This window comes from Primulina tabacum, chromosome 16 (genome assembly GCF_025594145.1).
Source record: "Primulina tabacum isolate GXHZ01 chromosome 16, ASM2559414v2, whole genome shotgun sequence".
Lineage (NCBI taxonomy): Eukaryota > Viridiplantae > Streptophyta > Magnoliopsida > Lamiales > Gesneriaceae > Primulina > Primulina tabacum.
In genome coordinates, this window is record NC_134565.1 from 7,575,221 (window position 1) to 7,599,042 (window position 23,822).

General features: G+C 37.5%; 2 protein-coding genes across 2 annotated transcripts; both read right to left on the reverse strand.

Annotated features, from left to right (window-relative positions):
• Positions 1-1,864: 1,864 nt before the first annotated feature.
• Positions 1,865-2,400, reverse strand: LOC142529824 (mini zinc finger protein 3-like). Its single transcript, XM_075635478.1, has one exon. The coding sequence runs from the start codon at positions 2,239-2,241 to the stop codon at positions 1,969-1,971; it is 273 nt and encodes a 90-aa protein (XP_075491593.1). The 5' UTR covers positions 2,242-2,400; the 3' UTR covers positions 1,865-1,968.
• A 14,539-nt stretch (positions 2,401-16,939) lies between these two features.
• On the reverse strand, positions 16,940-17,293 carry LOC142528318 (putative mitochondrial protein AtMg00860). Its single transcript, XM_075633361.1, has one exon. It carries the CDS (start codon positions 17,291-17,293, stop codon positions 16,940-16,942), a length of 354 nt encoding a protein of 117 aa, XP_075489476.1.
• Between the last annotated feature and the right edge of the window lie 6,529 nt (positions 17,294-23,822).

The following is a 23,822-nucleotide window of genomic DNA, read 5'->3' on the forward strand; positions in this document are numbered from 1 at the left end:
AATAAATATTGTTTATTACACTTGAGTCAATAAATTCCCTTGCAGGACATCTACTCTAACAAAGTTGTGTTTTAACTAAAATCTGGTTTCCATATTTTGTAGGTATATCTATTCAAGGAGTCCTCTCTAGGTCAAAGAGATTTATATATTATATATATATATATATATATATATATATATCATCTATTGCACCTTAATTTATTTAATTTCGATCAAGTGTTTGATTAAAATAATATATTTAATTAATGACTATGGATTCTCAAACTCTCCTTAGGCTTCCTCAGTCAAGATCGAAAGACGAAGAATTTTCCTAATTACATTTAATTTCGATCAAGTGTTTGATTGAAATAATATATATATTCGAAATAATATGGATTGAGCAGCTTGTGAAAACGATTCGATAGCCCGTATTTCAAAAGTCCATGGCATTGACAAATATGGACTTGAAAATATGTTTATTTATTTACGTAGTTGGTTGTCTGCAAATAGCTGATTGAAAATTGACACAAGTGAAAGGATACGTTGGGTGAGAAATTGTAAATTGATTATGAAAATATCCATAGAGTACAAATAGTTTTTATTGTGATTTTTTAATAATATGTAAATTTGATCATACACAAAAACACATGTGAAACAGTTTTATAATTCAAATTCGTGATACATATATTTTATTTGGGTCACCCATAAAAAATATTAATTTTTATACCAAAAATATTACTTTTATTTGAAATATGGACATGATTGACTCGCACAAGAGACTTATTCTTGATCATGTATATTTGTCTCTTTGCAGTTCTGGTCGTCTTTGTTATCAAATTTCGATTTTAATATGTTATCTTTCTTATCTATGAATTTTTAGTCGACGAAGGTATGACGCCAACATATGTAATGTCACATCATTGATGTCAAACTTTGAACGAGCTTAAACAAAATAGAAAATTGATAAGTTGTTGAAACATTAAGTCCACGATTGTATTAAAATTTTAGTGACGTATAATTATAAATTTAAATAAAATTAAACGACAATGATGAGACAGTTAAAAGAAGTACCGAACCATTCACCAAAAAAATAACAATAAACAAATAACAAAAGCATGCATAATTCGAAGTGCCAAAAGATTGACAGGGAACATGTGTATCTTTCTGCACTTCATCACAAATTATTCATACATCTGCACTACCATTTTCCCTTTAATCCAAATTAAGAGATCATGAAACAAAAGTCATAACCTCGATCTCTCGATTTGCCATTTTTATAATTCTTTAGACACCATTTTTCTACAAAAATATTATTAAAAGACTGATAATTTTATCTATTTTAGAACCAGTCTAAAAAAAAAACTTATTGTATTGAAACATGTTATATATTTTATTTCAACTCTGCTTCTGTTTCTGATTAATAATATAGTACATGTTAAGAACTAATAAGTATACTTTCTTAAGAAAACGATCGAAATATGATGTTTGAGATAATATACACTTTATAAGATTTGATTTGCATCGTTTCCATCAGTTGATATTTTCGATCTATCGGAATAAAAACTTTACGAGTCAAAAAATAAAATATACGTTTTCAAGAGAGAAAATTTGAAGATGGGTGGATCCACATGATGGGGACGAAGCGTGGGGTTTACCTTATATCATATTTCAATATACATTTTCAAACCTGACCTAATTAAATCACGATTTGACCTTAAATATGCATATAAACATATTCAGTTTTTTGATCTGAACAAATAAACCCCGATCATCATTTCAATAATTTTTATTTTATTATACATATAAATATTAACATGCGAGAAATCAAGGAAAAGATGCAAAATAAAATGAAAATCAGAGTGATCACTTTTTCATCCTTTGACAAGATTAATTAATGATATTTTTTTTTTTCACAAAATTTATGTTATTTGTTTTTTCCAAAGTACATACAATGAAATTCCAATTTCGTGAAACAAGCAATCGAAAGACTCAAGAAGGTGAAGAATTGTCACCAACCACTACGGTGTCCGCATCCCGTCGGTGGAAGCTCCGGTGGCAACCGCAGGCGGCGCAGACGAGTGCAGCATCCGTACCTTCTCCACCTCCGGCCATGAACTCCCGGCACCCATCCACCGCGTATCCTCCGATGTTTGCCGCATGATTTTTCTGGCATTCTGCGTATCGAACAGTCGTTCTTACAATCTGAGAACTCGAGGTCCTTTGAGATGCTTGCTTTCTGATCACCACTTGCCTTTTCTTCATTCTTGAATCTCACAACTTCTTCAGTAACCCTAATAAATCTTGAATACCCTTTGTGGAAAAGTTGCCAAAAATGGAAGGATCTAGTGACGGGAGTTTCCTTGATTTGGAGGAACTGTTGTTTTCAGAACTGATAATGAGGGAGAAAGAATACCTTGAAATACCTTGACTTATCCCTAGCAAGCAAATCTTGTATATGTGTATTCTTTTATAAAGTTTCCATACATTCTCCCACTTTCGTGAAAATAAGGTTTAGAAAAATAAATTGTGGCTGTCACTCTAGACTTGTTTATTTAATTACATGTGGTTATAACATATTTGATAGCCAATTATGCAATTATTTTATCAAATATTACTCTCTTCTAGCTTTGTCTATTTACAACTCGACTATTTATAATATGACAACACCTTACAAATTTTTCGGTAGATAATTTTTGGTCATGTAAATAAGTTTTTATTTTTGGTCATGTTGTTGGTTAATTTACAATCTTAATGGATTAGTTTATACTTAGCCAATTTTTATTTTTTTCACCATGGTACTGACGTGACATTGAAAAATGATGACGTGACACCAGAAAATGATGTGTCGCCAAAAATTATTGACATGACGTCAGACGTACCTGACGCCAAGTCATGTTAGCATTCTAATGAAAAATGATTAATTTTTTAAAAAAGAGCAACTTAATGCTTCAAAACTGTGATTTTCTTTAATAACATGACATAAATTTAAACATGTGAAAGTTAAATTGTCAAAAATACGATTTCCCCGTTTTAATGGCATGGATGATTATATTTCCATCATAAATAGGAAATTCTAATATAATATAATATTTACGAAAAATATGAATTTATATAATTCGATGGTGACAAAAGAATAACTCTACTGCCAACAAAATCTAGATATTTCTTGTGTCACGTCAGTATTTCTTGATGTCATATTAGAATTTTTTTGGTGTTATGCCAGTATTTTCCGATGCTACTTCAGCACTCTTGCAAGTTAGTACGTACAGAAATCCGAAAAATGAAAGTTAGTGTGCCAATATCAAAATTTGAAAATTAGTAAACCAAAACACAAAATAGTGAAAGTTAGTGGATCTAAAAAGTTGTTTTTATAATAATAATAATATAAAAATAATAATTGGTACTTAGAAAATAGAGAATGTGTTTGAGGTAGAAATTATCTTCCAACCGCGCGCACATGGTAAAGATTGGGAATTTGTTCATCAAAATTATGGGGATCGATTACCCTCTAATTTGATGGGAAAGAATTGCTTTTATAAATGGCATAAAATGATTGATTTAGCTTTAATGAGATGATATCTTGATACGATCGGTGGAGGTGCTTTAGAGGGGGGTCAATACCTCACAGTTTTCTTAGCTTCTGGATTTAAATGACATTCTACTGGTGTTAGTAACAGAAATCTGATATTGACCGTCCACCAAAGAATGAGAGACAATTTTGATGTACAATGCGGAATGAGTCTACCTATACTTTGTGAATAATACAAAAACAACAGTAGAAATAATAAGACGCATTGATTGTTTCTGAAATTTCGAAAGATCAAAACCTTATTTGTCTCCTTTTTTTCTGTTTCCAGAATATATTCACTAAAAAATTTTGATATTTACAGCTTCTGTAAACACGCACTTCAGTAAGACTTAAAATTGCCTACTGAAACTCTTAGTATCAAAATTTTCAAAATATTATATAGATTTATGAACAGAAAGACTCATTCTGTTAGTTACAAAATTCACTCAAATGATATAATAAATATTGAAATTACAATGAGAGTAACACATCACAAGATGATCTCTAAAAAGTTTTGATAAGGCTTTTGAGAGTGTGTTTCAAGTTTTTCAGCAGAGCTTCTGAATAGTATGATCAAGTAAGTAAGTTTGTTGAACTACAACTTGGCCTTTTATAGACCATATTCCAATGTTATAACCTAAATGGCTATAAATCGGTCATACTAAGGCCATAAATTCAGTGGTAAAACTGTTATATGTCATTTTTCATATTCCAAAGATAGAGGGCGGCAATTAATGCTTATGACATGAACAATAAATCAGTCATAATACATTCTTTTCTTAAATAGAATACTGGACATTCTCTAAATGTTTGATTTATTGAAATCATGCTCCATTAAAAAAAGTAGCAAATCAGATATCATAAATGAACGTTGACATATTCAGTAGTCTGGGGATGATCAGTAATACTAATGGAATCGGTTCGGGCACTTTTGAGGGTGCTTCAAACACAATATTCCCAATGAGCTGCAATATCCCGTGTTATAAGAATGTAAACACCGATGAATTAGACCGGGTTTGGTTTTAAACCAAGCGAAAAATACTCGAAATAATCCTTCGTTAAGAAAGCTAATCAGTTTTAAATCAGTTATAAATCTTTTAACTTGTGTAAACTGATATAAAGAGAATCAGTTCTTGCATATATCAGTTCAGTTATGGTGAGAAATGAACTGAAAACAGCTCAAACTGATCACATTAGTTTGCAAACAATAGTTAAACAGTTAAACATACAAGATATTTTTATGGATGTTCGGAGATTTCAACTGCTCCTACGTCACCCTTCTACCTCCTCAGGTAGGATATACTAGAAGACTTTGATTTATACAATACCTTGCATAAACCCACTCAGCTTAGGACTTACACTACTGTCTAATCTGAACTCCTAGCCTACTCTTTCAGTTGAATTGGTCAGCTGGGTTCTTCATCAGCTAGTCGGGCTTCTGAAGATCTTTTGTTGAACCACCTATCAGCTGGACAATCAGTTGAACTGTTTTTTGAAATGTCAGTTGAGCTGATTCAGTTTGGTCGATCAGTTGGTGTTTTCAGTTTACGTCTCGATAGCTTCAGCTTTACCTCGTTTAACTAATCAATTCGAAGCCTGATCAGTTTCAGCTTCCTGCGCACTACGGTAAATCATTAGAAAAAAATAGCAAGTTTTGTTAACATCAAAATCAAGATTGCGAACATAAAATGTTCCAAAAATCTCCTTTTTTATGTTCACAAAACTTGAACAGTTAAAACGATTTAAAAAAAAGTGATTTTTAAAAAAATTCCAGTTTGAGGGATAGCAGAAATAAAAGCTCCCCCTCAACAGAATGAAATGATTTGAAAACAATTTTTCAGTTTGAGGGATAATTTTAAACAAAACTCCCCCTCAGAAACTGAATTAAAAACTTCCATTTAAAAATATAATCATTTACGCGATTAATTAAGTTTTAGCATCAATCAAGCACTTTAGGCAACAAATCTTAAGATAGCAGTTCAGTTATGTGAAGACTAACTGGATGGATAAGATTTTTATTCAATCAAATAAGCGTCCCTTGTATTTTACATTTACTCACATCAACAAGTGTGAGAAAAGTTGCTACTCCACTAGAAGACTTGAAATAACATCAAACATCAGTTAGTTTAAACATAATAGAACTTGATATACTAAAAATTGGTAGCCTTGAATTCTTTGAATTCTGCATAGATTTTGAGTCTCTTTTGCCAGAAGATCAGCTAATTTGCTTTGGACTTGATCTCCGTGCTGGCTAACTGGTCGAGCTGACTCAAACTGGACTCATTTGATGCTGAACTGCATTGATCATCTATATTTTGATCTGATATAGCAATGAAGCGGTGGCATTTATGATGATTAAGCTCCACTTAACTCATAAGTTTCAGCTTGTAGTTGGGTTTTCATCTGTTGATCAGTTTAACTGGTAGACTGCAACTGAAATCTTCTCCGCTGATCAGTTTAGCCGATCTACTGTCATCTTGGACTCAATACCCTGTAATTTGCCAAAACAACAAAATTAAGGAGTCGAGAAAAGTGGCTACAATGTTAGTTGCAGAGCCAAGACCTTCTCTCTTCCCACGGTAAATCCATATAAAATTTTTAAGAAGATTTTGAAATCCATTTTACATACTATTTTAAAACACATTTTAAAATATCAGTTTTCAAATATCCTTCTTAGAACAACTAGCTCTGATACCAATTGAAGGATCGGTTGCTGAGAACCTTGAGGTGCTTCAAACAAAATATTCTCCAAGAGCTGCAATAGCCCATGTTCTAAGAATGTATACACCGATGAATTAGATCGAGTTTGGTATAAACCAAGCGGAAAACACTTGAAATAATCATTCGTTAAGAAACACTTATATATTTTATATCATGTGTAACTTAATAACTGAAAATAACATGAATCAGTTGTGACATATATCAGTTCAGTTATGGTCAAAAACTGAACTGACGGATGCTCTTACTGATTAAATCAGTTTGAAAACAATAGTTAAACAATTAAATACACAAGATATGTTTATGGATGTTTAGAGACTTCAACTACTCCTACGTCACCCCTTCTACAACCTCGGGTAGGATCCACTAGAAGACTTTGATTAATTACAACAAGTGTAATAACACACCCAACTTAGAACTTACCCACTGCCTAACTGAACTCCTAGACTATACTGAAGGCAGAACCTTCCAGTCAACACTTGTTTAACGTCTGTGTGTCAAAGACTACATACTCAAGTTTATTGTCTTTGTGAAAGACTGTATTTGAGTGGTGGTGTGTGTGCGTGTGTGAGAACTGAACAAGGAATGCACCACGAAGGTGTTCTTACATATGAGGGAAGTAAACTTCTAAACTAAGCTGATATGACTGAGTATTCCCTCTGGGCTGATTGCTTCTTGAAAGCTGATAAGTAAATAAGCGTGCCCTTTCTTGCTATCTTCACATACTCTTGTATATTCTTCTGCTTGCTGATGGTCTTGAGCTTGTATTTATAGAGACATTGAGATCGTACTTCAAGACTCATCACATGTGATCGTTGCAGCTTGAATGAGTTCCTTGGTATAGGTGTCTTGACTTTACTAACATGCCTCCAGAAATCTCTTGGCTTTAATTTTTGTTGCAACGTCCATTATTGTACCTTTGATCGTACAAATGCTTTGTATCTTTGTGCGTAGCTGGAATCCATTTAGATAATCTTGTCTTAATCTGCAACTGATTGATTCCTAACTGGTCATCTGATCTGATCTTCAGTTGTACTGGTGAAAGCAGTTGACTCGTCAGTTGAACTGATTTCACTCTTTCAAATGAACTGGTCAGGTGGGTTCTTCATCAGTTGAACTCTTCATCAGCTGGCCGGGCTTCTGAAGATCTTTTGCTGAACCACCTATCAGCTGGACAATCAGTTGAACTGTTCTTCGACATGTCAGTTGAGCTGATTCAGTTTGGTCGATCAGTTGGTGTTTTCAGTTTACATCTCGATAGCTTTAGTTTTACCTCGTTTAACTAATCAGTTCGAAGCCTCATCAGTTCCAGCTTCCTGCGCACTACGGTAAATCATTAGAAACAAAATAGCAAGTTTTGTTAACATCAAAATCAAGATTGCGAACATGAAATGTTCCAACAATATCTTTCTTCGTAACGTGGACTCTAATGAAATGATTCCAAATATCGATGTGCTTTGTTCTGGAATATGTTATGAAATTATTATTACCATAAAATTTTGGTGATTTAGAAAATCAAAACAGCACCTAACTGTTTTAGGAAACAGTTGCGATCTTCCTTGTATAAAAGGAACCATTTAAACCGTCTAGATCTCAACCGCTTGGTCTTCGACCGCTTGAACTTTCAATCGTATGTCCGCCTACAACTTGAAGAAGTTTCAAACATTAGAAGACTTTCAACCGGCTGATCAAAGTCTTCAAACTGCTTCATTAAAGAGCCATTTATTGCTCACTTAATGAAAGACATTTTCTGACCGGCTCAGGATATTCAATGATTTTATACCACTACAAATCAACTATGTCCTGCACCAGTCTCGATAAAGATCTATATTAATTTCACTATCTCAGAATAGAAAGATTGCTTATACATCCTACAAGTTCTGATGTTAATAACAGCTGCCACAAAAGGATGCTCGGCAGCAACTCTTCAAGGAACGAGATTCAAAGCTGCGCAAGAAAAGAGGACATTAAATGCTTTGTTGAAGAACATTTAAAGAAGTTGCAGCTGATAGTGACACATCATTCCAACGCTACAGGTTTACGTTATGTAGCTTTTCCGACCTTTGGGATCATAGCTTATAAAAGAAGAGCTGAAGTATGCAGATAACAGTTCGATCAATTTAAGCTTTTCAACCACGTGATTGACACACTATGAAGCTTGCATACTCAAAGATCCGAGCGTTCTTAAAGTTCATATACTTCATCGCTTATCAAGCACGCACTCAGCAGAAAGATATTTTATCATTCAAGTATCAACTTCTTGCTACTCAAAACATACAATTTCTTTTATCAGTAACCTTTTGGTTATTTGATTGATTATGTTGTCTGGTGAACCAAGGGTTCTTAAAATTCAGAAGTGTAAAGTGATTACTAAGAGTTCCAAAACAGATAGTGTGATAAGTCCCGATTGAAGTGGGATGTTGCAATAAGTTTGTTAAATCAAATTCTTTTAGTGGAATCCTTCCTAAAGAGGAAGAAGGGGTGATGTAGAAGTTTATTTTCCGAACATCCATAAAAATCCTGAGTCTTTAATTTTCGCGTGCACTTACTTTTCGAACCGTTTCTTGTTAACAAGACTGTTAACCAGTTGAAGCTATCATTAGAAATTGTGAACCGTTTTCTGCACTTTTGAAGTGGTTCATATTTCAAACTGTTCAAAAAAAAACTTTCAACCGCCTAAAAACAATTGAAAGCCAGTTTTAAAAAGCAAATATTTTTAAATAATTTATTCACCCCCATCTAAAATTTTTCACGATCCTAACAAGTGGTATCAGAGCGAGGTTTTCTTGAACGTTGATATCTTCAATATGGCATCTTTTAACAAGATTCATATATTTTCTAAAGAAGATTATGATGACTGGAAAATAAGTATGCAGGCGCATTTAGCAGCCTAGGACGATGACATGTGGTATGACATCATTGACGGGCCAATGAAGATCTTGAAAGTCAATCCAACAGTGGCTATAACTTAAGGTGCTCCCCAAATGGTGGAAAAGAATCAATCCGAATGGACAGCAGAGGACAAGAAGAAGGAAAATCTTGACAACGTCGCCAACGATATATTTTATAAAACTCATGATAAAAATATGTTTGCCAAGATTAAACTTTCTCCAAAGCAAAGGAGATATGAGAAAAACTCACACACTGTGTGAAGGCAACGACTAGACCAAAGAAAATAAACTGGCAGTTGCAATCCAGAAGTTTGACAATGCAAAGATGAAGCCAGGAGAAACTCTCTCCGAATTTGATGAATGGTTTTGTGGTATTATTATTGAACTTATTTCTCTAGGTAAAGAATACTCTAACCGAGAAATTGCCTTGGTAAAGAATACTCTAACCGAGAAATTGCCTTGGTAAAGAATACTCTAACCGAGAAATTGCCTTGAAGGCTATGAGGGTTCTGCCCAGAAAATGGGCTGTGAAAATAGTAGCGATGAGAGAATCAAAAGATCTGAATAAACTGAAGCTTCACGATCTCTTTGCCGATCTTAAAGCGTACGAGTTCGAGCTCGGAATACGAACTGAAGAAGAACCATCCATTTCTTAACAAACTAAGGTCCCAGCAGTTACCACATAGACTCTTCCGGTCGAAGAGTCCACAAGTAAGAAATCGGCCGAGTAACTGAACAGTGAAACTATGTCCTTATTTGTCAAGAATTTGGTAAATTTATGCGTAAAATTCAATCTCAATTTGCTAAACCATATTACAAGAAAGACCATACTGATGATGATCAAGCTTGTTTTAACTGTGGAAAAAAGGGGCACTTTATTGCAGAGTGTAACAGGCCCAAGAAGGATGAGAAGAGACCGGTTGATAGAAGACGGTCCAAAGATAATAAAAAGTTCACCAAAAAGAAAGAACGGGTTTTAATTGCAGAAGAAGGAAAAATAAAATGGGCCAATTCAGATCCAGAAAGATCCATCTCTAAGGAATCTTCGAGTGAAAGTGAAGGATCGTTTGCTGGGCATCTTTGGGATGCTTCAAACAAAATATTCTCCAATGAGCTGAAATAGCTCGTGTTCTAAGAATATTAACACAATGAATTAAATCGAGTTTTGTTAAAAACCAAACGGAAGAAACTCGAAGTAATCCTTTGTGAAGAAGACTGTTATATTAGAAAAAAATTTTATCTTATGTAAACTGAATAACCGAAAAGGAACAGATTAGTTTTTGCATTCATCAGTTCAGTTATGGTGACAACTGAACTGACAGATACTCTAACTGATCCAAACAGTTTGAAAGCACTAGTTAAACAGTTAAATACACAAGATATGTTTATGGATATTCGGAGACTTCAACTGCTCCTACGTCACTCCTTCTACTGCCTCGGGTAGGATCCACTAGAAGACTTTGATCTATACAACTCTTTGTACAAACCCACTCAGCTAGGAACTTACCCACTGCCTAAACTGTAACTCCTAGACTAGACTGAAGGCAGCACCTTCCAGTCAACACTTCTTTAATATCTATGTGAGAAAGACTACATACACAAGTTTAACGTCTTTGTGCAAGACTATATTTGAGTGAATGAGAGTGTGTGTGTGAGAGAATTGAACAAGGATGTTCTCACACACTGAGGGAGATAAGCTTCTAATCTAAGCTGATATAACTGTGAAGAGTTCCCTCTGGGCTGATTGCTTCTAAAAGCTGATGTGCAATGTGCGTGCCCTTTCTTTTCTCTCGTATATGCTTAAAAGCATTTTCACTTCATATTCTTCTTCTTGTTGTTGTGTTGTTGTTGAGTTTTCACTGATCTTTCTTTATATAGGTGGGAAAACTGATCGTACAGTGAGACTCATTGGTTTTATCCGTTGCATCTTGAATTCGTTTCTTGGACTTTGTGTCTCGACTTTTCGACTGCCCTTCTAAAACGTTTTGTCTTTAATGCTCTGATGCAACATCCATTATTGTCCTTTGACTGAATAATGGCTTTGTACCTTCACGTACAGCTGGATTCCACTTGAGAGAGTTTGTCTTCATTCATAACTAAAAGATTCTGACTGATGCTACGAACTGGTCAGTTGGGCTGGTGAAATCAGTTGACTCGTCAGTTGAACTGATTTCACTCTTGTTCAGTTGGACTGATCAGCTAGGTTTCTTCATCAGTTGAACACTCCTTCGGTTCTCCTGCTGAACCACCTATCAATTGGACAATCAGCTGGACTGCTCAATTGACGTAATCAGTTAGATTGATTCATTTTGTGCGATCAGTTGGGTCTTCAGTTTGCAATGTAAACATCTCGTGAGTGATCCTAGATGCTGCACACTAAGGTAGATTATTGGTAATACAATTAACAAGTTTTTTTTATCATCAAAATCAAGATTGCGAACTTGAAAAGTTCCAACAGAAAGAGACGATGAGGCATTAAAATGTCTCATGGCTGATGAAGCATCAGAATCCACCGAAAAAATGGTATTTGACTTTGACTCTCTGAAATTTCCACGGGAAGACCTTGTCATGGCACTGCATGACATTGTGAATGAGTATAAGAGATTATCATAGTAATTCGATGAGGCTAAGACAGAAAAACAAGACTTGAAAAATAAGTTAACCCTCTCAAGCAAAAAGAGATTGACAATTTGAAAGTTATGTTAAGTCTTCTAGTGGCTGAGAATGATGACTTGAAAAGATTATTCCATGCCACGTTAAAAGAAAATAAACGGTTGATGAACACAGTCAACTCATGGAATAAGTGCTCTACTTCACTTGAAATGATGCATGAGATGTAGAAACCAGCCGGAGACAGAACTGGGCTAGGTTACAGCATCAATAAATGGAGCACATCTGAAGCAAAAACTCAACCGCTACTAGAGAAAGACAGTTTAAAATCAATTAAATTTGTCAGATCTAGTACGTTACATGAACATAACGAGACTGACGTCCAAATCAATCAGAATGTAAATTTTGAGAACTATGGAAGGAGACGTTGTATAGGATATGTCGAATTTGAGAGTGCAAAATACAACAGATCATGGCTCAGACACAGGACAAATCCAACCGTTCACAACGGTTCAGATTGGTCCAGCAGAAAGACAAGTTCAACCGGATATCACTCGAAAATAAGACCTAACCGACACTACAGCCAACCGGTTCAAAAGAGATACAGATTGAGTGATAATGACAGAAGCCAAGACAACATACTGTAAAAGAAACACCATTGCACACTCCACCAGATTATGCACATAACCGCATCCATCTTGGGACACGCAACGGAAAATCCCTCAGGATAATCTAGGTGTGGGTCCATAAGGGTCTAATCAGTTCAGGACCCAAAATAGAAAAGGGTACCAAGTTCTCATTTCAATGATTTCAGGTACAAAAGAAGAAGAACTTGGAAGATCCATCTGGTATTTTGACAGTGGTTGTTTGAGACATATGACAGTAAATAAAAATCTCCTATCAGAAGTCGTCAACTACAAATGACCAAAAATCACCTTCGGTGATAACTTTAAAGGTAAAGTTGTGGGTAAAGGTAAGATTATCCATGGCAAAATTATCATTAAAGATGTGCTCTTAGTTGAAAATTTGTGTTATAACTTGATTAGCATAAGCAAATTATGTAACAACGGTTATACCGATGAGTTTCACAAACACACGTGCTGAAACGTCTACTACAAAAAATGCTACTAGAAATTTTTTTTTTAAAGCTACTACTTGAAATTTATATTTAAATGCATGCATGCAATACAGCTGAAAATTCACATTTTTAAAATATCATTAATCAACTAGCAAGAAAAATACTGCAGTTAAAAAACAATAACAAATCGTCATCCCCAAGCTTACGTATTAAAAAAAAATCAAATATGAAATATGTGAAAAGTTTCTGCCAACCATCAACATATAAAAACGATAGCGTATAAAAATAAATATCCAAATCATTCATATCTGATAAACATGATGTGAGGAAGAAATAAGGTCCTCGGGTTAGCGTGCGCACATCCAGCCTCGCCTACTCAGTCTTAGATGCCTCTAGTCTCCTCATCTATATGCTCACCTGCATCACTCACAACTAGTGATTCTAAAGAAAACACGCCTGCATTGTTATAACAAATACATATACATAGCACACAACAGTGAAAAATATCGTAATAAAATACATTTCATGAACTTAAAAGCATTAACCTAAACATATCGTATAATAGCATAACGTGTCGAAACTTGTCTCATCATATCAACATGCACATATACATTTCTTTTTAAATGAATTTAATTCATTAGTTGTGACTTTCGTATCATCGTGTCAGTCGATGAATCCATCTACGTGTAACCGTGGTACCCGACGGCGGAGACATCAGCGACAACATTACTCGTCTACTAAGCCCTAGCCTTACATGTCATCATGTCATCGTATTAGTCACAACCAATTCTCATCCTTCAAAACATGGCATCATATTCATCAATTAATAAAGTCATGCATATATGTAAATTTTTCTTAAAATCAAGCATGCAACGTATTTTTTTCATAATTACATAAAAATTCATATACGTGATAACCTAAGCATTTAAAACATGTCAAATCAGTGTTTAGGGCGCTGCTAGTACTAAAAACTCGGCTCGTGTGCAAAATTACCATTTTGCCCCTAGAAACCCTAATTTACCATTTTACCACTGGACCACAAAATTTGACCCGAAGCCCACCAAACTCCTTAAAACACCTCAAAACATATTATTAAGCATTTTTTAGACGTAAATGAATGCCCATTTCAAAACTTACACGATTCGTTTTAAAACTTGGACCGGGGTCCCGGTTTAAAATCCGAATTAACCCGAAACTCAACCAAATCTTAGTTAGGGTCGACCCTTGCACAGCCGGCGCACCCAGATCTTTCGATCTAGTCGTCCTCGACTCACACGAATAAGAGTTATCCCTCTGCCTATGCTAGATCTCAACCCTCACCAAACTCCATTCCTTTGATTCCAAAATTCTCAACGTGTACAGACCCTTAGCAACAAAACTCGGCAGTCCCCTTGCACAAGAATCACAAAAAGCGTGAGAAGGAAACAATAAAATGCATATTTCGTGTCAAACCTTTGCAAATACGTTGGTACATGATAGATCAAAGGGTTTCTCATGCAAATACATATATATCAGCATACATAGCGTGAATGATGAAAAAAGAATTATACAAGGTGTGCCTTAATGTTTATATGATTGAAAACTCAAGGATCTACGCGCGGGATGTGAACCGGAGAGGCGGGGAAGACTTTTTCTTGAAAGCTTGAGGAATTTTCGAAGTTTCTGCTGGTTTGCTGCTCTAAAAACATGGGGAGGCTGATGTTGAAAGGGTAGGGGACGGATTCTAGGGAATAATGGGGTTAGGGTTTGCTAATGAGGGTTTTTGAATGGCATAATTAAGCATTAATGAGCTCTAACATAAAAATTAAAGGGATTAAAAGGGTTGAGCCCATTAAGCATTAAAAAAACCCATCAAGCCCAAAAACACTCCCCAAAATATTTCGTTTTGGTACGTTTTTTAAAATATTGCGCGAGCCCTTAAAAAGTCATTTGATTCGCTAAAATTTGCGTACCAGTTAAAAATACGACCCGAAGAGTAAAAAAATACCAGCCAAGCCCTAATTTTCGAAAAAATTCTTAAAACATTTCATATTAAATAATTAAAATTAATTATTCACTAAAAATATTTTTCTTAATTATTCCCGTTCTCAATTATTCGCTCGAGCGCGAAATACACCTTAAAACCATAATGCATGAAACCATGAAATAAACACCTAATCATGAAATATTCAAGCATTAGATGCATAAAAGTCCTTAAACACATATTTTAAATCAAAAACCCTAGATTGCATGTAGTTAGGTTATGTAGTTCGAATTTTTCTAGACCTTACAATTCATCCCCCCTTAAAAAGAATTTTGTCCTCAAAATTTGAAACATACCGAATAACTCTGGATAGCGACTCCTCATCTCGGCCTCAGTCTCCCAAGTAGCCTCCTCCTCGGAATGATTCAGCCACTTGACTTTGACCATGTGGATCACCGTGTTCCGGAGCCTCCTCTCCTGTCTATCCAATATAAGAGTGGGCCTCGTACTCGAAAGACAGGTTCGGTGTCAGCTGAAGTGGCTTATAGTTTAGCACATGCGAAGGATTCGACATGTACTTCCGCAGCATGGAGACATGGAACACATTATGAACTCCCGCCAGATTTGGCGGCAATTCAACTCTGTAAGCGAGTATCCAAACTCTCTCCAGGATATCAAACAGCCCTATGTATCTAGTACTGAGCTTGCCTTCTTCCCAAATCTCATCACACCCTTCATCGGTACGACCTTCACGAACACATGATCCCCTACAACAAACTCAAGATCTCTGCGTTGCTGATCTGCATAACTCTTCTCCCGGCTTTGTGCAGTCTTCATTCTGTCTCAGATACTGACCACTAACTCTGCAGTCTGACTGACAATATCCGGACCCAACTCTTCCCTCTCTCCTAACTCATCCCAATACACTGTTGACCTACACTTCCTCCCATACAACGCTTTATACGGAGCCATACCGATGCCTGATAGCTATTGTTGTACGTAAACTCCACAAGCGGTAACTTCAGCTCCCAACTAGCCTGACTATCCATCAATATGAGGATGGAAGGCAGTACTGAATAGCAATTTGGTCCCCAATGCCTGATGCAGACTTTTCCAGAAGGCAGACGTAAATCTCGGATCCCTGTCGGACACGATGGATAGTGGAATCCCATGCAGCCTGACTATCTCTATGATGTATAGCTCTGCGCATTGAGTCATGGTGAAAGTCTTCTTGATCGGTAGGAAATGTGCTGATTTAGTGAGCCGATCAAATATCACCCAAATGACATTATATCCACCAGTCGTCCTCGAAATCTCTGTCAGAAAGTCCATGGTAATGTTCTCCCATTTCCACTTGGGAATAGAGAGTGGTCTCAGCTTCCTTGCAGGTCTCTAATGCTTGGCCTTAACCTGCTGTCACGTCAGACATTTGGAGACGAAACGAAGAATATCTCTCTTCATGCCCGACCTCAAATAAAGAGACTGAAGATCCTTTTACATCTTTGTACTCCCTGGATGGATGGAGTACGGGGTGCTATGGGCCTCTCTCAAGATATCTGCTATCAGGGAATCGGTGCTAGGTACCACAGTCGGTCACAATATCTAACTATGCCGTCCACAACTGTATATAACCTCTAGCCCTTAGCCTCATCCCTCTGATTCCACTTCTGTAACTGCTCGTCAGAAGTCTGCCCTACTCAGATTCGGTCCCTCAATGTGGACTGTATTGTCAGGGTAGAAATACTAGGGGCACTGCCCTTGGCATAAACCGCAAGCTCAAACTGCTAAATCTCTGCCTACAACTATCTCTATACTGACAATCGAGTGATCACTACAGTCTTCCTGATCAGGGAATCTGCAACTACATTAGCCTTACTCGGATGGTAGCTGGTGTCACAGTCTTAATCCTTCACTAGCTCCAGCCACCTCCGTTATCTGATGTTCAGTTCTTTCTGCGTGAAGAAGTACTTCAAACTTTTGTGATCAGTAATAATCCTGCACTTCTCCCCATACAGATAATTCCTCCAAATCTTTAGTACAAAAACCACTGCTGCTAGTTCGAGGTCACGAATCGTATAATTCTTCTCATGAAACTTCAGCTGTATTGATGCGTATGCAATAACTTTGTCATGCTACATCAGAACTGCGCCCAAACGGAAATTCAAAGCATCTGTATAAACCACAAACTCTCCTTGACCTGATGGCATAGTTAGAACTGGTGTTTTGGTAAACACCTGCTTCAGCCTGTCAAAACTCTCCTGGCACTCGGGTCCCCAAACAAACTTCACGTTATTCTTTGTCAAGGCGGTCAATGGCATCGCGATTGAAGAAAAACCCTGTATGAACTTCATATAATACCCTGCAAGACCCAAGAAACTGCGGATCTCTGTCACACTCTTAGGCACTGGCCAATTTTCGACTACATCAACCTTGCTGGGATGGACCTCCACTCCGTCTCGGGATAAAATGTTGCCCAAGAATGCCATTTTGTCTAACCAGAACTCACACTTACTGAATTTTTCATACAATCGTCTGTCCTGTAAAGTCTGCAGTACGGTCCTTAGATGCTGACTGTGCTCCTCTCTGCTCTTCGAATAGATCAGGATGTCATCTCTGAAAATTATGACAAACTGAGACAAATATGGCTGAAACAGGCGATTCATGAGATCCATGAAGATCGCTGGTGCGTTCGTCAATCCAAAGGACATCACCATAAACTCATAGTGCCCGTAACGCTGTCCAGAATACCGTCTTATGCACGTTAGACTCTCTCACATTCAGCTGGTGGTATCCTGATCGGAGATATATCTTCCAGAATATTGATGCTCCATGTAGCTGATCAAACAAATTTTCAATCCTGGGCAGTGGATACTTGTTTTTAATGTGACATGGTTCAGCTCGCCGTAGTCAATTCAAAGCCGCATGCTGCCATTTTTCTTTTTAAAAAACAGTACCGGTGCGCCCCATGGAGAAAAGCTAGGGCAAATTAAACCCTTATCTAGAAAGTCCTGAATTTGATCCTTCAGTTCCTTCATCTCTGCAGGTGATAGGCGGTAGGGAGCCTTAAAAATGGGCACTGTACCTGGTATGAGCTCGATAGCAAAGTCCACCTCTTCGTTTAGTGTAATGCCTGAAACATCGTCAGGGAAAACACTGGGGAAATCTCTGACCATTTAAACCTCCTCTATCCTCTGACTGACTGGCTCGATCACTGTCACAATACAGGCCAAAAATGTCTGTAGCCCTTCCTCATGAGCTTCCTCGCACATATGCAAGAAATCATGTGCGACATCTGCTGATGTCTGGCTGCCTCAAATATGAATGACTTACCACTGGGCGGTCGGAAAGATACTGACCTCCGTCGAAAATCTATAGTAGTTTCATTCGTACAAAGCCAGTCCATAATGAGAATAATATCAAACTCTGGTAGCGATAGTATAATCAGGTCTGCCTGCAACATATTATTATGTAACCAAAGCTCCAATCTTCTCACTATCTGTGAGGTAAACATCTGATCCCCGGATGGAATCGAAACTTTGAAACCCAACTCTATCGCCTCTGGTATGATTCCTATTCGCTTGACAAAAGATTCAGATATAAACTAATGTGAAGCTCCGGAGTCTAGCAAAGCATACGTGGTTACACCTGAAATATATATCATTCCTGCGACAAAAACATACCATCAAATCTAATCGCGTTGAAACTTAAGGAATTTTCTATCAGCAATTATCCCAAAACTCTTGAAAACTACTGATTTATTTCTATTACCCATCCAAAAACCTGAATTTTTATCTCAAAAATTTGGAATTTGCAAATTGGCCCTTAAAGTTTCGAATTCTTTAAAATTTGATACAATTCTCCAAAATTGCACTTACAACCCCAACAGATTTCGAATTTAGTCCAAATAATTCTTTAAAATTTTTGAAATTGATCACCAAAAATTTGAAAAATTCAAAAACTTACACTAAAATTTCGATTTTTACAATTTAGGCCCCAAAATTCCCAGCTCGTTTAATTCAATCCTTAACTTCAACTAGGTAGAGCATGCAATCTAATTTTTTATAGGTTCTCAATCCCAAAGTAAATCAACAAACATAATAATTCATGCATTCGAGGCAGTAAATAAATGGAACTTTAAAACGTAAAGGTTGCCGGTGATCAACGTAGAGTCTGGCTCAGCTTCTTCCTCCTCGACATGCATCACATAGGCCTTGCTAGTAGAGGGGCCTGATTCCTCGAGCAATCAGCTACTTTATGGCTCTCTTCTTTGCATATGAAGCACCTGAAAGTCCCCCACATACACATGCCATTGTGAAGTTTGTTGCATTGTTTGCATGGCGGTCCTCCATCCGGCTAAGGAGACCCTGGTGTCTGGGGTGGCAGTTGCTGTCCAGGCCTCTTCAACTGACCCTGGGGCTTCTGCTACCCTGCTGCCTCGGTGGCCCTGAATACTGCTTCTTCTACGGCTGTGTACTAGCCTAAGTCTGATGCCTCTTCCTATGCATATAAAAATCAAAGTCCCTCAGTGCCTTTTCCGCCTGAAAAGCACAGGTGGTGGCCTCGTCATAGCTCGCCGGTCTCATCCGCATAACATCCCGACGTAAAGTGGGTCGGAGGCCATCCATGAAATGCCTCAGCTTCTGTGCAGCGTCTCTCGCAATAAGGGGCACAAAGTTACAGCCCCTGTCGAACTTCCAGATGAATTCTGCTACAAACAAGACCCTATGTCGAAGACTCATAAACTCCCTCGTCAGGCGGCCCCTGACATCTGCTGGGAAATACTTGTTGAAGAAGATCTCCCTAACTGGCACCATGTGAGGGTAGTCAAATCCACCCCATGAGCGGTTCCCTCCCACCAAAGGGATGCAACATCCCTCAGCATATAAGTGGCGCACCTGACCCGATCGCCATCCCTCATGTCCAAGTACTGAAAGTGTTGCTCCAAAGATCGAATCCAACTCTCCGCCACAAAAGGATAAGTGGTACCCCCGAACTCCTTCGGATTGAGCCGTCTAAACTGCTCATAAATGTCTGTCTGGGGTTGGGGAGCCTACTGTGCCTGCTCCATAAGTCTGGAAATACACTCTAGTACACGGGTAGTTGCGTCCCCTAGCAGTGGTGGTGGATATGGGTGGCCTCTATCGCCTCCAGAAATATCATCCTGATTGTCTGTGCTAGGAGCGCGTCTGGGAGGCATGATATCTAAATACAATCCAAATTCTAAACGTAACTTATCATGCAATTTAATCTAGTTTTCAAAACATATGATCCTTAAATCATGAAAGCATCTATAACATGTACTGTAAATCGTTGTAAAACATTTACCATTTAATCATGCAGGTGATAGCATTAAAACATTTAAAATCATACAAACTTACAGACTTGCGGCATGAAGACTGATCTGCAGAAGCTAGCGGTGGCACAACCCTATACAGGACCCTTGCTCTGATACCAACTTAAACGTCTATTAATAAAAATGCTACTAGAAATTGTTTTTTAAAGCTACTACTCAAAATTTATATTTAAGTGCATGCATGAAATACAGCTGAAAATTCATATTTTTAAAATATCATTAATCAACTAGAAAGTACAATACTGCAGCTAAAAATCCATAACGAATCGTCCTCTCCAAGCTTACATATTAAAAATAAATCAAATATGAAATATGTGTAAAATTCCTGTCAACCATCAACATATAAAAATGATAGCGTATAAAAATAAATATCCAAATCATTCTTATCTCATAAACATGATGTGCAGAAGAAATAAGGTACTCGGGTTAGCGTGCGCACATCCAGCGCCGCCTACTCAGTCTTCGACGCCTCCAGTCTCCTTATCGATTTGCTCACCTGCATGACTCATACCTAGTGAGTCTAAAAACTCAACACGCCTGCATCGTTATAACAAATACATATACATAGCACACAACAATGAAAAATACCGTAATAAAATACATTTCATGAACTTAAAAGCATAAACATAAACATGTTGTATAGTAGCATAACGTGTCGAAACTTGTCTCATCATATCAACATATACATAACATTTTTTTAAAATTTAATTCAGTTCATTAGTTGTGACTTTCGTATCATCGTATCAGTCGATGGATCCATCTATGTGTAACCGTGGTACCCGGTGGCAGGGACATCAGCGACAACATTACCCGTCCACTAAGCCCTGGCCTTACATGTCATCGTGTCATCGTATTAGTCACAACCAATTCTCATCCTTTAAAACATGTCATCATATTCATCACTTAATAAAACCATGCATATATGTAATTTTTTCTTAAAATCAAGCATGCAAAGTATTTTTTTCATAATTACATAAAAATTAATATACGTGATAACCTAAGCATTTAAAACATGTCAAATCATGTTTAGGGCACTGTCAGTACTAAAAACTCGACTCGGGTGCAAAAGGATCATTTTGCCACTGAAAACCATAATTTACCATTTTACCCCTGGACCTCAAAATTTTGACCCGAAGCCTACCAAATTATTAAAAACACCTCAAAACATATTAATAAGAATTTCTTATACGTAAACTCGAGCTCGTTTCAAAACTTACACGATTCGTTTTAAAACTTGGATCGGGGTCCCGGTTTTAATCTGAATTAACCCGAAACTCAACCAAATCTTACCCAACTTAAACCATGACCTGAACCTACATGACCAGCCTCTAAGTTACTTATTTCAGACCGCTTATGAACTATAAACTAAGCCCAAAGATTGCTGGAATTTTCCAGCGCGTGCATACTTGAAATCCTAGTGCACTCAGCTCGCAATTATTCGTTCCTAGGCCTACCAACTCGAACCAACCTTGAACCAAGCGAGAACACACACCAGAACCTACTCTGAACTCACTGCCCCATGCACGTTGCATGACTCACACACTCGCTAGCCACCAAGATCGCACCAACCGAGAACACACACCAGAACCACTCGCTCGATCGGTCTCTTCACTAAATCCAGCCATGTTCGAGCCAACCTAGGCCACGGCTTAGACCCACCAGGGTCTGGTCCAGGGCTAGGGATGACCCTTGCACAGCCGGCGCACCCAAATCTTCCGATCTAGTCACCCCCGACTCACGCGAACAAGAGTTATAGCTCGGCCTATGCTAGATCTCAACCCCCATTAAACTCCAGCCCTTTGACATCAAAATTCTCGACATATACAGCCCCTTAGCAACAAAATTCGGCAGTCTCCTTGCACAAGAATCACAAAAACGTGTGTAGGAAGCAATAGAATGCATATTTCATGTCAAACCTTTGCAAATACGTTGGTACATTATAGATCAAAGGGTTTCTCATGCAAATACATATATATCAGCATACATCGCGTGAATGATGAGAAAACAAATTATACAAGGCATCCCTTAACGTTTATATGCTTGAAAACTCGAGGATCTACGTGCGGGACCTGAATCGGAGAGGCGGGGAAGACTTTTTCTTGAAAGCTTCAGGAATTTTCGAAGTTGCTGCTGGTTTCCTGTTGTAAAAACATGGTGAGGCTGCTGTTGGGAGGTTAAGGGATGGCTGCTAGGGAATAATGGGGTTACGGTTTGCTAGACCTCACATGTGCACTGTTAAATCTGTTGCAGGCAATAGTGTGTTGACTGTCTTAGAGAGCATAACACATATAAGGTGAAATGAAATGATGATAGTTTAAATGCACTTACTTGCTTCATCGCCTTAAATGAAAATAAAAATTGGCTACGGCACAAGTGGCTCAATCACCTTAATTTCAAATCCATTGCCACTATCAGTAAACTTAATTTAGTATCTGGGTTACCTAACATTAATTTTGCAAAAGATAGAATCTGCAATACTTGTAAACTAGGTAAACAGGTTCGCTCAACATTCAAAAATAAAAGGAAGGAATTCATCAGCTCGTTTCCTGGAACTACTTCACATAGATCTATTTGGACCCATACCAGTAATGAGCTTAGGGAGAAGAAAATACACTCTAGTGGTAATTGATGACTTCTCCCAGTTCACGTGGGTAATATTCTTGAGTTCCAAACATCAAACCGCCGCCCAGCTCATCAAGCTCCTTAAGAGACTCCAAAATGAAAAGACTGTAGTGGTGGACATGATCATGAGCGATAAAGAAACTGAATTTCTAAACAAACTCTTGTCATCCTATCTTGAAGATCATGGCATCAAGCATGAGCTCTCAGCTGCCAGATCACCTCAACAGAATGGAATTGCTGAAAGAAGAAACCACACTCTCAAGGAAGCAGCTAGGACCATGCTAGCAGAATTCGGAATCTCTCAGAGATTTTGGGCAGAGACTGTCAACACTGTCTGTTATACTCAGTACCGGTACATGATCAACGAGAATCATGAAAAGTCTCTATATGAGATCTGGACCGAGAAGCAGCCTGAAATTGGATACTTCCGCATATTCGGTCGTAAGTGTTTTAATCATAATAATGGTAAGACATATTTAACTGCATTTGACATTAATTCTGATAATGGTGTCTTCCTAGGATATTCAGCAGTGAGCAAAGAATATAGCTACAATTAGAGAACTCTCACTGTTGGAGAATCTATACATATTGTATTTGATGAATCATCCATCTGCCATGACAATAGTAGTAGCAATATTCAGTGATTTAATTAATAATTTAGATGCTACTAACCTTGAATCTAGCAGTGATGATGAGATAGATTTAAGAAGAATGGTTGAGAACATTTCTGAACAAAGTCCAGCCGTCAAAGAACAACTTCATTAAGCAGATGAACCGGTGAACAATCAATCACCCACAGGAAACTAATCATATGAAGGATGAAATGGCAGAACAAGATGTAACGGCTCAACCAACAGAGCCCAATCCATATGGACCATGTCTCCAGTGGAAAATGGATCATCCACTCGAGTTGGTCATCGGTAACCCAACCGATCCTCTTAGAACGGGAAAACAAACTATTGATGAATTTATGCATGCTGCTTTCGTTTCTCATTTAGAACCTAAGAAAATCGGTGATGTATTAAATGATACCCACTGGA